General features: G+C 45.1%; 1 protein-coding gene across 6 annotated transcripts in view; it reads right to left on the bottom strand.

The window, feature by feature from the left end:
• Positions 1-7,567: 7,567 nt before the first annotated feature.
• ANKRD27 (ankyrin repeat domain 27) overlaps positions 7,568-17,521 on the bottom strand; it is a 595,879-nt gene continuing 585,925 nt past the window's right edge. For all 6 annotated transcript variants that reach the window (XM_085639132.1, XM_085639135.1, XM_085639137.1 and 3 more), the window contains one exon: positions 7,568-8,955. In XM_085639132.1, coding sequence (XP_085495258.1) covers positions 8,413-8,955 — 543 coding nt within the window. In that variant the 3' untranslated portion in view covers positions 7,568-8,412. The remainder of the gene's footprint in view (positions 8,956-17,521) is intronic.

Raw genomic sequence — 17,521 nt, 5'->3', positions numbered from 1 at the left:
ATTAGCTATATAACTAAGGGCCTGATTAAGATCTTGACGGGTCTGGTCCTGCCATCACTTTTTCCACGGTTTCACCGCCCGCCTACTTGGCAGTCCACCCGCTTGATTTAGATGTTGGCAGGGCCATGTCCGAGTGCTGCCGGCTCTGCCAGGATTTACCTTCCGCATCGACGGCACCATAGGCTGAAGCGGCTGTCGGAGGAAGTACAGCCAGAATTACTGCTACCCTAATCACAATGTGCATTTTTGTCAGGACAACTGTATGGGGATACCTCCATATTTGAGGTGGCGGATTCGAAGGAAATGAGGTAAAAACATAACTTTTTTTTTCTGTTTCCCACTTCTGTTTCCGTCTTGAACACCATTGTCCAGGTCCGTCCTTTGCTGTTACAACTTGACCACAATGCTAATCACCTCCATTGTTGCCAGGATCAAAAGTAAATTTTTTTTTTTTTACACGTCTTACTATCAATCATGTGTTAACATTTCCTTTAGCCTTGTTTATTTTTTACATTGCCCTTACATGCAATGTTATTCTTATGTGTAATGCATTAGTGTTCGTTTTATAACTTATTATTGTTAAATGAACACACATGTATTGAAATTTTCTTTTTGCGTGTGGTGGTTTGTGGGTGTTGTGTTTGTGGTGATTATGGGTGTACATTTAATAGTGTATGTATGTTGTATACGTGTGTAACAAGGCGAAACCAACCGTGGAGCACCCCCTCAGAACAACGAAGGTGATCGACACCCTTTCCCCTCTTCTCTCTCGCCAGCAACCGGAGTGGACTCCCTCGGGGCCGCAGTTCCCCGTCCCAGCCCAAGAAAAGGGACACCGCTCCTTTAATTGGGAAGGCCTATCGCTCAACCCTGCCCCCAGCAGTGACGACGACGAGGGATGGGCTGAAATACCCGGAAATGCGCTATCACAGGTGTCTATTGACACCGGAGGAAGAGAGGGCGACAGCGAAGCGGAGGAGGAGAAAGCAGTACAGGACGGCGGTCGGAGAGGAGAAAAGAAGCAAATGGGATATCGAGGAGAAGTCGACTACGAGGCATCGAAGCCAGGAGGCCAACGGCCCCGTGAGCCGCCCAGCCACGTTCCCGGAGGAGCGTGGCTCTCGCAGGTACGCAAGCGCTTCACGGGCTGGGTGGGGAACAAGGGGCGCCGCCTGTAGCAGCGTAAGGGGACCTCAGAGCCTGTACTCGGATACCCTGGTGATATCCCGGTAATAACCCACCCCGAGCACCACCCCTCACCATAAGCATTATCTTGAGCACTGAGTGATCCCTCACCCCCCTTCCCTCACGTCTTTAACTGAAAGATAACAGGCCACTGACCTTTGGAACCCTTTCTCTTTCTCTTCCCGGGATCATCGGTACCACGCCGCCACCCGAGGACCGAGCCAGCCTAAACTGGAACAATACCCTGGGAGGAGGAGGACGGCAGGAAGGAAGGAACCCCGAGGAAGCGAGAAAGACTCCACTACCATATTACCGACCCACTCCTATACGACGACATGTGCACAAAACAATAAAAATCCTTGAAGCACCAAAACGGTCTCCAGTAGTATCTACCCGCTCACAAGTGGTGGAGAATGCGGGCAACCTAGACGCTATCTGTACCAAGACGATTGAATCGCTAATACAACACCTGGTGAAGGGCCAGGACCAACTGAGTTGGGTGGTGGAACAGCAGCTGACATCCGCCCAGGCCGACAGGGAAACTTTCAAAACCACGGTGTCGGCCCAATGGGAGGGTCTGCATGAGATGCTAAAGACCCAGGGGGGATCCATACCCAAACGGACCCGCGATCCACGACCCCGGGGCCTTCCGGAATCTCCCTCCAGAAATATACGGTGGGGGAAGACCCAGATGCGTTTCTGCTCAATTTCGAGCATGTTGCTAGGGCTTGTGGTTGGCCCATAGACAAATGGCCGTTCTTTTTGGCCCCTTTGCTCACAGGGGAAGCTCAAGCGGCCTATCAGGTGGCCAACCCGGGTGGTTCTACGCCCTATGGAGAGATCAAAACAGTGATCCTGGACCACCTGGGATTGGATGCTGAGGCATATCGAGTACGATTTCTTAAAGAACGAGGCACACCCGGAGAGAATCCAAAGACTTTGTTCTTCCGGTTAAAGACGGCCGTCGATAAATGGCTGACCCCTGCCCACAGTACGAAAGAGGAAATAATAGACCAAATCTATCTGGAACAGTTTCTGGAGGCCCTACCATATAATACCCAAAAATGGTTGCGCCAACACTCCCGTCTCACCACCGCACAAGCCATGGAGATGGCTGCCACATATGCTCGTGCTCAGCCTAAACAACCGGCTTGTGAACCAGAGAAGTTAAACCGTCCTATAGGGAACAGATACAAGCGAAAAACCCGGCCAGAGCCAGCAAAGATTCCCACCCCGAGACCAGTAGTGCCATCGTTCTGAGGACCTCAGTGCTTCGAATGTGGCGCTTGGGGGCACATAGCCCGACTGTGCCCCCAACGGAAGACGTCAGAAGAACCTATGGAGATCGGCTACGTCCCCAAAAGCATCCTATATACCGCCGAGTTGGGGAGTGCATTCCATGTAAGTGTACGGGTGAACGGGACAACTATAAAGGCCTTACTAGACTCAGGTTGCCGATAGTCTGTTATACAGGCCGAATATGTAAAGCCCAACCAGTTCCTCTCCGACACCACGGTGCACGTAAGATGTGTACACGGAGATGTCAAGCCTTATCCGGTCGCCATCATACCCCTGGGTTTGCCCGACGGAACACAGTGTTTCGTCAGGGTGGGGGTGTTGGAATCCCTCCCTGAAGACCTCATACTGGGAACTGATAACCCCAAGTTTTTAGACTTATTCATGGGAAAATTACAACAACAGACCGTAGCCGGAGACTTGGGACGGGTCCCATGTTCCCCTCTCCCTACCCTGACAACCCCCGAGCCATGGATATTAGACAGAAGCTTCAGGTTTGCACAGGCGAACAATGCTTCATTGATGAACGCATGGGAACAGGCCCACCGAGAGCAAGACAACCCCAACCCATTCTTTCCTCGTTTCTTTATAAAAGAGGGGCTATTGTATAGACAGGGGAATAGGAACGAACCCCATCAGCTGTTAGTCCCGACGGCATTTAGAGAGCAAATCATGTTTTTTTCACACTCCCATTTAACAGCAGGACACATAGGAAGTGAAAAAAACCACACAGAATGTAGTGCGCCACATCTTCTGGCCCGGGGTATACAAGGATATAAAGTCTCACTGCCAGGCCTGTGAGGTGTGTCAAGAGGGGAACACCCACCGTCCCCCTGCAGTACCTCTCCAACCTCTCCCCATCATAGGAACCCCTTTTGAAAGAGTTGGGATGGATCTGATAGGACCTCTTCCTAGAACCCGACGGGGAAACCAATACGCCCTTGTAATAGTCGATTACGCCACCAGGTTCCCAGAAGCATTCCCGTTGCGGTCCCCTACCACCCCCCTCATAGCGGAACGGTTTCTGGAACTGTTTTCTAGAGTTGGGTTCCCCAAAGAGATCCTATCGGATCAAGGGACTCCGTTCGTCTCCCGTCTAATGAAAGAGGTGTGTGGGCTTTTACAACTGCGACACATCCGAACCTCGGTCTACCATCCCCAAACCGACGGACTGGTGGAGAGATATAATGGAACGCTGAAAGCCACTTTGAAGAAAATGCTGATGGTGAACGGAAAAGAATGGGATCAGCTTTTGCCCTTGGCGCTGTACGTTATACGGGGACAGAGACAGAGCAGCCTCGGATGTTCTGCATTCGAGATGCTATATGGCCGACAACCGAGGTCTCTCTTGGAGACGACCAAAGAAGCGTGGGAGAAGGAAGAAGGGGAACAGGAGCGGGGAATGTTAGAGTACACGAAAGCCCTAAAATCCAAGATCGGGAAATTGAGAGATCTCGCTTATTCCTCTCTGGAGAAAAGCCAAACGAAACAGAAAACATATTACGACAGAGGGAAACGATGGAGAAGACTGAACATCGGGGAGTGGGCTCTGGTTCTCCTTCCCTCGTCCACGAAGAAGTTTCAAGCGGAATGGAAGGGGCCATTTAAAGTGGTGGGGACCATAGGGAAAACTAGCTACCAACTCCAAGTAAATGCACGAAAGGTCCAAACATACCACATAAACCTATTGAAACAATGGATAGGACCCCCGCCAAAGACAGCGCACCTAACCCTACCGACGCTTACCTCCTCCCACTCCACGCTATCCGACTTAGTAGTAAACGACGATCTAACAGATCCTGAAAAGGAAGACCTCCAGGAAACCTTATCGGCCTTCGCCAATCTCTTTTCAGATCAGCCAGGCAAAACCACCCTGACAGAACATCGGATCAACACGACCCCGGGAAAGACCATTAAACAGCGGCCATACCGGATACCAGCGGCCAAGAGGGCAGCTGTCCAAAAAGAAGTAGAGTCCATGTTGAAGTTGGGGGTTATACGACCCTCCAGGAGTGAATGGTCCTCCCCCATCGTTATGCTACCAAAACCAGACGGGAGTACGAGATTCTGCATGGATTTTAGAGCCCTGAATGAGATCTCCTTGTTTGACGCCTATCCCATCCCACGCATAGACGAGCTAATAGAGAAACTGGGAGAAGCAAAATTTATTACAACTTTGGACCTGACCAAGGGATACTGGCAGGTACCTTTACGTGAGGAGGACCGAAAGAAAACCGCTTTTGCCACCCCGGACGGGTTACATGAATTCACCGTGTTGCCCTTCGGATTACACGGAGCCCCCGCAACATTCCAACGCCTCATGAACACCGTTCTTCGTAACTACCAGTCGTTTTCATCAGCCTACCTCTATGATATCGTGATCTTTAGCCCCGACTTGGAACACCATCTACAACATCTCCAAACCGTGTTAGGGGCCCTACAACAAGCGGGGTTACACATCAATTCCAAAAAGTCACGGGTGGGGTATCACAAGGCGAAGTATCTCGGATACGTGTTGGGTCACGGTATGATAGAGCCCCAAATAGAAAAGGTCAGAGCGATAGCTGAAACCCCTTTTTCCAGCACCAAGAAAGACATGAGAGCCTTCCTAGGGCTAGTGGGGTATTACCGCTGCTTCATTCCACAGTTCTCGGAGATAGCTGCCCCCCTCACGGACACCCTCAAACAAGAAGTCCGATCTCATGTCCTCCGAACTCCTTCCCCCGTAATGTGGAAAGCTTTCAACACCCTGAAACGAGTGATCACAAGCAGTCCAGTGTTGTCCTCACCGGACTTCACCCGCCCCTTTATTCTCCATACCGATGCCTCAGATGACGGGATGGGGCTGTCCTCTCCCAAACAGACCAGGGGGGTACTGACCATCCCATCCTCTATATCAGTAGGAAACTGTTTCCCCAGGAGCTAAAGTACCCTACGGTTGAAAAGGAATGCTTGGCAATTAAATGGGCTGTAGATAAGATGAGATATTATCTAGAGGGCCGTCCCTTCACCCTTTACACCAATCACTCTCCCCTGCAGTGGATGAGCCGCAACATCTCCCTAAACCCGAGAGTAATGCGTTGGTTCCTCTCCCTCCAACCATTCGCTTTCACAATCAAACATCGGAAAGGCACAGAGAACTGAAGCGCGGATTATCTCTCTCGCTATCCTCTCCCCAAACGGGCGATTCCTAGGGGGGAGGTGTGTAACGAGGCGAAACCAACCGTGGAGCACCCCCTCAGAACAACGAAGGTGATCGACACCCTTTCCCCTCTTCTCTCTCGCCAGCAACCGGAGTGGACTCCCTCGGGGCCGCAGTTCCCCGTCCCAGCCGAAGAAAAGGGACACCGCTCCTTTAATTGGGAAGGCCTATCGCTCAACCCTGCCCCCAGCAGTGACGACGACGAGGGATGGGCTGAAATACCCGGAAATGCGCTATCACAGGTGTGTGCTGACACCGGAGGACGAGAGGGCGACAGCGGAGCGGAGGAGGAGGAAGCAGTACAGGACGGCGGTCGGAGAGGAGAAAAGAAGCGAACGGGATATCGAGGAGAAGTCGACTACGAGGCATCGAAGCCAGGAGGCCAACGACCCCGTGAGCCGCCTAGCCACGTTCCCGGAGGAGCGTGGCTCTCGCAGGTACGCGAGCGCTTCACGGGCTGGGTGGGGAACAAGGGGCGCCGCCAGTAGCAGCGTAAGGGGACCTCAGAGCCTGTACTCATGATACCCTGGTGATATTCCGGTAATAACCCACCCCGAGCACCACCCCTCACCATAAGCATTATCTTGAGCACTGAGTGATCCCTCACCCCCCCTTCCCTCACGTCTTTAACTGAAAGATAACAGGCCACTGACCTTTGGAACCCTTTCTGTTTCTCTTCCAGGGATCATCGGTACCACGCCGCCACCCGAGGACCGAGCCAGCCCAAACTGGAACAATACCCTGGGAGGAGGAGGACGGCAGGAAGGAAGGAACCCCGAGGAAGCGAGAAAGAGACTCCACTACCATATTATCGACCCACTCCTCTACGACGACGTGTGCACAAAACAATAAAAATCCTTGAAGCACCAAAACAGTCTCCAGTAGTATCTACCCGCTCACAACGTGCTATGCTATATGTACAAAAAAGCCTGAGCATGACACATTACCTACTTATATTTTTAAATCACACACAACCTATATGTGTAGTGACACATTATAAAAACGGTACTTACCAGTCTCCACTACACCAGAGACTCACTCAGTCAGGAAACCGCGGCTAGAACAACATCAGTACAACAGGGAATTTTAAATTGGCTCGTCGGAAACCCGCCGGCTTGACTACGACAGAGTACTGTTAACCAGTCTGCTGCTTCAACGGAGGTGTGCAACTTACACAATGGTAAACAGTCTAACGATGCGGACGACGATTCAGCCAGCAAACATCTAAATAGGCAGGCGGGACTCCGTTAGCTTGACAGAGTACTTGTAACCGCCACTAGGAAGGGATCTAAATCATGCCCCAAGTCTTCAAGACCACATGATACCTTTTGGTAACACAAATATCACAATACTGTCCTTTCACAAAAAGGGTCTATTCTGTGTACAGTTCTAGTTTCAATCTAAGTTTGAAGGGATTCCGTTCAATAGATTTTGCTGCAAGGGAGACCGAAAAGGTTCACTGGAACTAAAATAGAATATCAGTTTTGACTTTTTCCTTGTGGTCAGATCCATACGACATTTGGAATACTGAAACAGTCAAATACACTAACTGGGTTCCAACTTTCATGCAGATTCAAGCTAGCAGCAAAGTTATTAGCAAATTAAAAAATGTGCTTTCTATTGAAGATGACCATTTATAGCTGTCCCACCTGTTTCTATGTTGCCCATGTAGGCCCCCCACTACAAGTAATTTCTAGAGACATTTCTGCACTCTCACATACGGCGGCTAAAGATAATGGTCTGGGACACAGTTACATTAACTAGCTTTGCCACATGGAGAGGTAAAAAATACAGATTTCAATTATTAGCAATTAGTTGTTGATTACTGTGTAGGTTTCAATTTGAAGAAATGATTCTTTTAGTTATCGCATTTCCAAAACATTGTGACTTTTAATAACCTTTATTTTATACGTGTTTGATTGCATCATTTGGCACATATCAAAGGCACATTAGAAAATTACATGAAATCATAAGTTACTTAGTACAAAAATATAAATGTGACACTTCTTCTGCAGGAATACAAGCATTTGCAAGACTGTGCATATAGGTTATGCTTTGAGTTAAAGTTTACAGGCTTGCCAAAAGCAAAATTATTTTATCAGCATTGTAGTACAAAATCTGATAAAACTGCATTTTTTACACAAATATTTTGCAATATATTACATGACAACCATTTACATCAATATCAGCTAACAAATTTAGCTTTGATTTGCCTTTACTACAAAAAAGAAAAACACCTAACACCCTTTGCTTGTGCTGTTGAGATTACCCGTGGCAAGAAATTAAATAATTGTTATTGTGCTTGAGCATAACAAATTTGATTTTAGTTAGCAGCATTGCATAAAAGCACTAAGTGTGAGAGTTGGAAAAATTAGTTTGTTCCAAGTTGTTCAGTTTTTTAATTCAGTACAAATTATTTTCTAAGAGAGGATTTGACCTTTCTTGTTTTAATACATACATTTTTCACATAATGTTAATTCATTGTATCAACATTTTATTTAGTATAGCTGTATATTTACTTTCTAGTACCGAAGACAAAGAGACAACTTCATTAACAAACTTTTCGTGCATTTTTTTTAAATACACTTAATAAGGAGAATTTTATACTATAAACATTTGCTTTAGTGATACAACTGGAGTAAGTAGGTACAATCTACACCTATTTTTTCTTTTACGGTAACAATTCTAAACTAGTGCCTTGATAGATGAATTTCATTTTTTGCATAGTCTCAGGATTGGGCAGTTTTTTCTTGTTGAGGTCCTTGGCTTATGGACTGTGGTGGCGTTTCTAGAACAGAGAAATTCAAGTCCAATGAGCATCGCCGGTGTGCTTCATCACACAATACTTCATGGTCCTTTTCAAGAGGTAGTCTTTCTGAAGCAGATTTACTTTTTGTAATACTCTCCTCTTGAAGGGGAAAGTCAAACAGTCTTAGATTCTTAGGATTTTGACTGCACACCTCTAACTCTTTGTCTATGTGCTCATAATCTCCACAGCTCTGTTCAGACAAAGGGCTACTGTGATCTGTACAATCTAATAGATCGCTACTGTCACTGGTATTTCCCAGGGTCTCTGGTAAATACCCCACTTTAACTGTGTGCCTTCGATGCATTGATTTGGTGTTTTGAATGATTTCGACATCCTCTTCACCACCAAAACCACCATCATCTTCACTTGCAGATTCACCCCCATTTTTTAAGCGATCACATTCCATCTTTTCAGATTGTTCAACATGTTTCAACTTACTTTTATCAAAGCTCTTAATTTCCAACTGTAAACAAAAATAAGAATGTATTATTAGTTGAAGAAATGCAAGTTGGCAATTAAACCTATTAGCACCACACTTAAATTATGTGGAAATATGAATATACTATAACAGAAAGCTAGGAGGAAGTAAAAGTAATAAGAATGTTCCATTAAGTTAAGGAACATTATTTTTTTGTGGAAAATTAGAGGCACATTCCACTTTTGAAAAGTACATACTTTAAACTGTAAGCAGGCTTCAATCATATAAAAAAATCATAATGAAGCACCTTCATTATTTAGACTAATCACATCCCGAATTCCTGCGCCTTAAAACCCACTCACACAATGAAATGGTGAGAAAAGAGAGAAAGCCGTAGAATCATTTTAGACCTTCAAAACAACAGTGCAAATACATTCAGGGCCCGGAAATGCAAATTGAAGATCACATCTCAAAAATACTTCTGACCAGTCTTATGACCTAAAGCCAGTTAACCATGCAAGTGGTGGGATTTTTCAATTTCAGATCGTTTGACCACATAACTTTATTTTGAGAAGCATGAAGGAAGTATATTCATCTGTAAAACTTGCTGATTCAAAACGTATAGTGGTCTTAAACAAGGTTGTGTCTTATCCCCATGTCTTTTTAATTTTTTTATGGCCGATTTACAGTCACATTTTAAAAATGTTAATGCTCACTCGCCCAACCTTGCAGGTCAAAATATAAAGTATCTACAATACGCAGATGATACCATACTGTTAAGCCATACTCCCATAGGTTTATAAAGATTAATAGATTATTTTAACAAATATATATTAGCTAATGGTTTACTGATCAATACTAAAAAAACAAAAATAATGACGATTTGTTCGGCTAAATCTGACATAAGAGTTTGGAATATTAATGTTTAAAGATTGAAACCGTAAAATGTTATGAAGATTTAGGAATTACATTCGACAACAGATTGTCTTTTAAACAGTACTTTCTTAACTTAAAAGCGAAAGCTACGGCACTGTCTTTTGCCTTCAGAAAGCTGAGCGATACATTAGCATGTCTGAATTATGAACACTTACTTAAGGTAATAAAGCAAAGTTGATTCCTTCCCTGGCCTATAGGTCAGTGATTTTCCAAGGAAAAGACTCAAAAATTCTTGACAATCTACAGATAAAAGTTTTTAAATCGGTCTTCAGGGTTCCAAAGAACATCGGGAACGCCAATGTCACATTGGAATTTGGTCTGAAAAGACAATCTTTAATAAGACAATCTGCATTTTTAAAGTCTTTATATTCCTTCTTTTATTCAGACCCAGGCACACTTGCTAATTTCTGCTGGCAAGAAATAATGGGATATGAGCATGCTGAGGGTTGGAGATTTTACTTATCGGAGAGCTTACATTTTTTTTAAAGTTTCACCCTTTTGAAGAGATAGCAAGAAATAAAGTTGTGTACAGACAAACATTAAACCAATCGGCCAACTTCCTAACGATTCTAATATATAAGGATGAGCTTGCTAAAAAAAAGCCATGCATGGTCGGTTATCAATTCATTCACCAAATTGGAGCCACAATTTTATCTCATCTCCGATTTAAAACCCCTTAAAAGAGATAAATTCCTTCTGCTACGAGTTGGGAGATACCCCACAAAGGATGGAACCCCCCCATGGGTAAAAATGTGGCCCTCAAACAGTTGTAGGTTGTGCGGTTTTCATAATGAATCACTTCTGCATATTTTATCCGTTTGTCCACAACTGCTAGAAGAGAGGAAAGCCCTATTGAAATTGATTCTTAAAGAAAACGGGGTGAGGACATGTCGACAAGCAATTACCACTTGCCTCTCCGGGAAATCGGCTCATTTAACAACACAGTTTGTAAAGTTTATTCTTATTGCAGAAAAAAAGTTAACTTTAGAGGGTGCCACCTGATGATAGGGGCTTGTGATAACCAGTAATCAGCTTGTGATAACCAATAATTGGCCAGTCCAATGATGCTGTCCGAAAGATATAATTGTCAATTATACCTCCATAAACTGACAACTATATAGAATGTTGATTGACGTAAGTAAGAAAGACTTCTTTGAAAGGGTTTGCACCGCATCTATGATATTTTAATTATGGCATTTTATCACTTTGATCTATAAGAGGGGCAGTGCAAGCAATTCTTAGAAGATTTTGATAAAGGCTCCATTTAAAAAGGATTTGCACAGTGGCACTTTATATAGTTTTTTTTTAATTATGACATTTTCTATATTTTAATTTTAAAATACGGGGGACTGTGGGTAATTCTTATAAAATTTCTTAGAAAAAAAGGTTATTATTCGTTTTATGTTATGTTATGTTAAAATTATTTCTAGAGCGCACGTACACCCAAAGGTTTCATGGCGCTTATAAATAATGCAGCGTTGTCCTTTGTGACTTGTGTGAAACATCTGATTTCTAATATTAGAAATGGAACGTCAACCAGAGAAGGTTGGCATCTTTGTAATGATTACATATTAAGGCACTCTAGCAATGGCACTTTAAATTAGGATGTGGAGAAAAATCTTCATAATGCTGCTAAACTATGGTGTGATTACTGAATTGAAATATAATGTATCCCCGATATTATTTGACACTTTACAATGTTTAGTTGCCTTTCCACAATTTAATGTTTTTTTATTTTTACTTCCTGTTTATAATGATTTTTATTAATAAACAATAAAGTATTTCTTCTTCATCTTGTACATATGAAAACAAAATACATATCTCATACCTTTGCATTTGAAATTTGGATAAAATCTTTATAATTGTAATTGTCGACGACTGCAAAGAAGTGATAAATGCAGAATCGTAAATCTTCAGCATTTGGAATTACCTTAGAAACCATACAGCCTCTTGTGCTCATTGGGGGTATTGTGAAGGTGACCAATCATAACAAATCGATGTTGACCTTGCCCTAAAAAGGAATCGGCTAGCAAAAACTGGCAGGCTAAGTCCCATGTGGATGGGAACACTCTAAACCTAAAAACATTCTGGCTTAATGGAGTATTATCTGTGAACTGCAGCCTGAGTGCCTTTGGCCCAGCAACACCCTCCCCAGAAGAATCACGTAGACAGCAGAATGTGAAGGATGGAAATTTGTGAACCAACCTTAATCACTGGAAATCCATCTGAATAGCACCCCATTCCACCGTGTTTACCGCACCCATGAGGGGTAAGCTATAAATGGGCAGCAAGCACTTGGATATGAGTGCATCAATTAAGAAAAAGAGCGAATGGACTTGAATGTCACATGCAACCGAGGGGTGTGCTCAAGATTGGGAGGAGGGAGGTCAAAAAGGGGTGAAGAAATGGATTGTAATCCAACATCTGTCAAGATTTTCCTGAATGAAGCAGTTTGTTGGGCAAGATTGTGAATCAAGATAAGGAGATATGAGACCAGAGCTTAACACAAGAAATTTGAGAACGTGGTGCAAGAAAATGTGCTCTGAGCAGATAACCAATGCTGAGTGACGTTGTGGGACTGAAGAGTGGTTGCTTTATTTTGTATGCAACACAACTCTACAGGGGCTTGGTGGAATACCGCCACCATGACATCTGCAAAACCAAGCCTTTATCCAATACTGACCATGTGGCAACAACTCTAATACTAAAAAGATATTAATAAGTGAGTGCCAGGCTCAAGTCAGAAAGTAAGCTATAGGTTTTAATGCTTTTACTTGACTTCATGTACGTCATAAACTTGAAGGTGAAAACATATGTATTTTTGATGTTCTTCATAAGTGGTGAAATGAATGGTAGCGTGGTTCCACATTTAATGCTCATGCATCAGCAGTCTAAATATTAAGGTCTTCTGTAGGGTGGCCTGCGCCAATGGTTATGAAGTACACCAGCATAATGATCTACCAAATGATTTTTGTCTGTTGGTCCTCACGATTTTCACATGGTGTTACCCAGTCTGAATACGAATCACTCCATGCTACAGTCATTCGAGCTGACCCACCCTGTTTGCACAGTGCATCATTGTTGTGCTGTCTGTGAGACACAAAACATGCTGGCCCTGCACAGAGGAAACAACAGTTTTCAGAAAGAGCATGATTTCCCACAACACTGACAATGATGCAGAGATGCTACATCTCTTTGATACACAGTGTGTTCAATAACAGATGTCAATGAACTCCCCACCTGCTGAGGGGTGCAATGGTCACAAATGTGATTTGTGGCTTGTCTGCTGTGACTGGGTCTCCCACCAGAAGGTTGTAAGGATGTGACCATCAGCACAGGCTATATGCTTAGCATGTCGTGTGGGTTACTGCAGAAGTGGTTCCCATTGTAACCTGTGGAATCTCTACAGATGTGTGTGGCTGATTGGTCTGCACTGGCCTGCCACTTCCAGGCATGTTTCAGACCCCCTGAGGTGGGAGCCTTGTGCTCTCGTGGGTCAGAAACAAAGCCTGCCCTAGGTGGAGGTGCTTCACACCTACCCTCAAGCAGTAACAGCATTCAAGGGCGGTGAGCCTCAAAGACTTCGTGCCATTTGTTATGCTAGCCAGGGTCTCTGCAGCTAGGGGAGATGCACCCCCCCCCCCCCTCCCCAAGCCCCACTTTCGGCAGCAAGGTCGGCCGGAAAATTAGTAAACAGGAGGTGTGTGTCCCATCTCAGCCAGGATCACCCCTAAGGTGTCCTGAGCTGATATGACCCTCTCCTTTAAAAATCCTCCATATTGATTGTATGGGTTTCAGCCATTAGGATTAGTGGTATGCCCCCTGACCAAAGGGAGTGGACATACAAAGGGTGTAGTCACACTAAAGGTAAGTAGCCCATTGGCTACTTCTTTCCAGCATGTTGTTACACCCCTAAATTGAGTGTTTAGTGGACCCCTGAAACTTAATCCTTAGATTCCTGGAGAGCTAAAGAAGAAAAAAAAGGACAAAAAAGCCATACCAGCAGTGAAGACTCCTGACTACTACTGATTTGGCCCCAGCCCTACCAGCCTGTCTGCAGCCCTTGAAGAAACCTGCTCCAAACAGCGACTCGTCCTGTGGGCCCAGTGACCTCCAAAACCCTGGGAGGACTGCCTGCCTGCCTGCCTTCCCCAAAGACCAATAACTCCCAAGGACAGTGTCCCTGTCCACAAAGAAACCAACAACAATAATTACAGTGCCCTGCTGAACTGCACAACTAGATCTCCCGAACCACCTCTGCACCAGACGCCTCCAGTCTGAGTTGAAGTGGCCCACTGGTCCCAAGAAGCTTACCCAGCGGTCCTGAGCTCCAGCCCAGCCCAGGGTGACCTCTCCTGGACTCCATGACGAAGCCTGCAGCCTCAACACAAAGGTTCCCCCAACGGCAACCGGCTCTGGTAAAACCTTTCTGACGTTTAAAGACACCCCTGCACCCGTAGCCCCCAGGCCTTGGGGAGTTCCACCAACTGTGTCCTTGAGTTCTTCAGAATCTCAACTTATCTCCAGAGCCACCGGTTCCCTTCGTCCAGCTTATCAGCCTGCACCCTTTATTTAAGACCATTGTTCTCCACTGATTTGTATTGGGCGCCTAACACTGTGTTGGCACTCCACCTCTGTGCTGCTGAGGGTGTGTGCATGATGCTGCCCCGTAGCCTTCCCACAGTGTTGGTCTAAACCCCTGGAGATTGATCCCCCCGCCCCAACTCAGATTTTACCTTCCTTCAACCGGAACCCCTTTGAGCGCCCCCAGCCTCCACTGATTAATATTGGGCTCCAGTCACAGAATTTGAACTCTGCACCCGGCCGCCCCAGTGCCACTGGAGGTGCAGTCTCTACTCTTACCTGACCCTTGCCCAGAGTCAATCTTGAAACTTAGAAGCTGTGATATTGCAAAACGTATGTTATGCAACAAAGTATCTTTGGTTCTAAGTGATAAACATACAAAAAGTAATACTTTTTACACACAATTGGTCTCGGATATAGTCATGCAGTGTGGGTAATCATTTCTTGCCTGAGTGTGTACAACAGATGCTTTAACACATCCCTCTGAACTGCTCATCCGCACTGCCACAAAGAGAGCATTAGTATTATCTATTTTAGCCTCTGTAAAGCCTCTGGGGATCCACTGGACTCTGTGCACACTATAACTTACTTTCGTATAGTATATACAGAGCCAGCTTCCTACATGTGGTTTCTGCCATTTTGATGATGACTGTACAAATAACCTCAAGGGGTTGAAACGTTGACAAAATAATAGTGTACTGTACTTTTTATGTAATCCAGTAACCTGCAATTCTGTTAAAGAGTTCAGATGAAATAACTGTGCATCCTCCATTGTCATTATTTATGCATATACTGTGTAGCACTAGTGCACTTCTTACTCGCTTAACTCATGTTCACTGCGCAATTGCTTCGTTTGGTAACACCTCTCTAATTTCGAATGTATATATTAACAGAGCTAAATCAGTTTGTCTTAAGATTCCAAATGTTGAATTATCAAAAAATATATTTTTTCTAGTAAAACCAAATCACTAGGTTACAGTGGGATATCGGAACTGACATCTGTGGATTGAGAGACAAACTAAGACGGCGGAGAATACAGATAGTCATCTACATTTGCAGAGATGCGATGCGGCTTCCAGCGACACAGCCTTTATCAAGCAATCTTCAAGCTAGGGGACGACGTGTGACCCATCTCCCAAGCAGTGGGCTCCAACCACTACCATTAATTTGGTGGACTCTAAAAGATGATTCGAGCTAGGTAGGGAAGAGTCACAAAATGAAAATGCTGTCCATCGCCCACAAACCTCAGTGACTTTTGTGGCAGTGCCATATTGATATAAGGAAGTATGTGTTATGCAGTCCAACAAGAGCAACCTGTCTGAACCACCAAGGCCTGATTAATTTGTGTCGGGGTCACCATCATGAACTTCTGCGTTTTCCTGTACTTGCTGTGAAAGGGAGGGGGTGCGTATTCATCCAATGTGTGAAAGTTTCAATGATTTTTTTTTGTTTAAACATTTTTTTATCATTTTCGTACCAACAACCAATACAATTCCCTCAGGTGCCCCAGCACCCCACCGGAGAGTGTGACATACAGCAGTTCGACTACTTATGCATAGGAAAAGTTACCCTTCCCGCTTGGGCTCCCCCCCCACTCCCTCCCGCAACCCATGTCAGTGTGCCCCCGTCTTCCTGTCCTCCCCCTGATACGGCCCCCCCTCCTACTATGACTCGTGTAGAGGTGCTCAGACCCACCCATGGCAGCTTGGGCTTTCCCCCAGGGTCAGCCGTGTCGAGCGTGTCCACCCACCATCATGGCCCCCTTCCTACTCCCCACTGATCGCTTCCTCCTGTCCGTCAGGTATGCTCCCTTCTCCTTTATTGTCCGACCCCAGCCCCTGAAGTTCAACCACCAATGACTTCCATGCACGGGCCAAGGCCTTTTCGTCGTTCCTCCTATGTGCTAACTGCAAACGAAGTGTGCTCTCCGCACCTGCCCATTTCACAAAAGCCGTCCTCCACCTCAGAAAGCTAGGCCCCGCCCTCGACTTCCAATGTGTGAAAGTTTCAATGATAGGGAGTAGTATGATCTCATTTTCCAAATGACCCATTTGTGTGAAGTGTTCATCCTACATTTTATGGTTTACATCTTATTATTCTAAGCAGGGCATAACATCAACCCACCTACATACGCAGGTCGGTGGGGAAAAAAGAGACAAAAAATCAATATGAGACGAAAAACAGAAGAAAAAGAGTAAAAAAATATATTTTTTAAAAAAAGGACAAACAGAAGGAATACATACACTCAAAAAGATCATCATATACCCAAAAAGTGTCTCATATGGAGGTTGGGTAGACAATAGTCAGAAGGTTTGTGACTCATACGAGATAGCTGGTTGAATGAGGTGAAGTAGGCGCAAATAGACAGGACAGGTCAGTTCCATAAATTTGGTTGCTAAAAATCAAATACTAGAACCCTATGTTTTATCAACCCGTAGCAGACTATGTGTGACAGTCGCCATTAACTTCTCTATTCCCACGAGCTCCCATAGTTAATGAAGCTAATCCAACTTTGTCGGGATAACATTGGTAACCCAATGGGACAACACCACCTGGTTAGCGGCTCCAATCGCTAGTGTGATGGCTCGCCCATCGCATGATTTCACGGAATAGGTCAAAGCATTTGAGAGTCCCAACAATATATGACTGGGGAACCTAGGCAATTTCGTCAAATGAATTTTATCAATATCGGCCAGGATTTCAGACCAGAAGTGGTGGATATGAGGACACAGTGATAACAGGTGTGTAAGGGTGCCTACTTGTCCGCATTGTTCAACTCCTGTAAGGGCGCCACCAGCCATTGGGCGATTCTAGCCAGAGTGTAGTACCAATAGTGGGCTATCTTAAGGAACATTTTCTTCCCCACCATGTTGCATTCAGATGCCCTGGCCCTGTGTACTATGTCATACCATTACTCAGGTGTGAACACAGCCTTGCACTCTTTATCCCACCTGCGCTGTGCCAGAGTCTTGGTGTGTGATATGGGAATAAGAAGGAAAGCATAGATATCTGAAAGAATGTGTTTATCTGATTGACATGCAATTAGCCCTTTCTCGAATTCTGTCCGCAGCCGACTAACATGGGGCGCATC

This window comes from Triturus cristatus, chromosome 12 (genome assembly GCF_964204655.1).
Source record: "Triturus cristatus chromosome 12, aTriCri1.1, whole genome shotgun sequence".
In the NCBI taxonomy this organism is placed as follows: Eukaryota; Metazoa; Chordata; class Amphibia; order Caudata; family Salamandridae; genus Triturus; species Triturus cristatus.
This window is presented reverse-complemented; position numbering and strand designations above follow the sequence as displayed.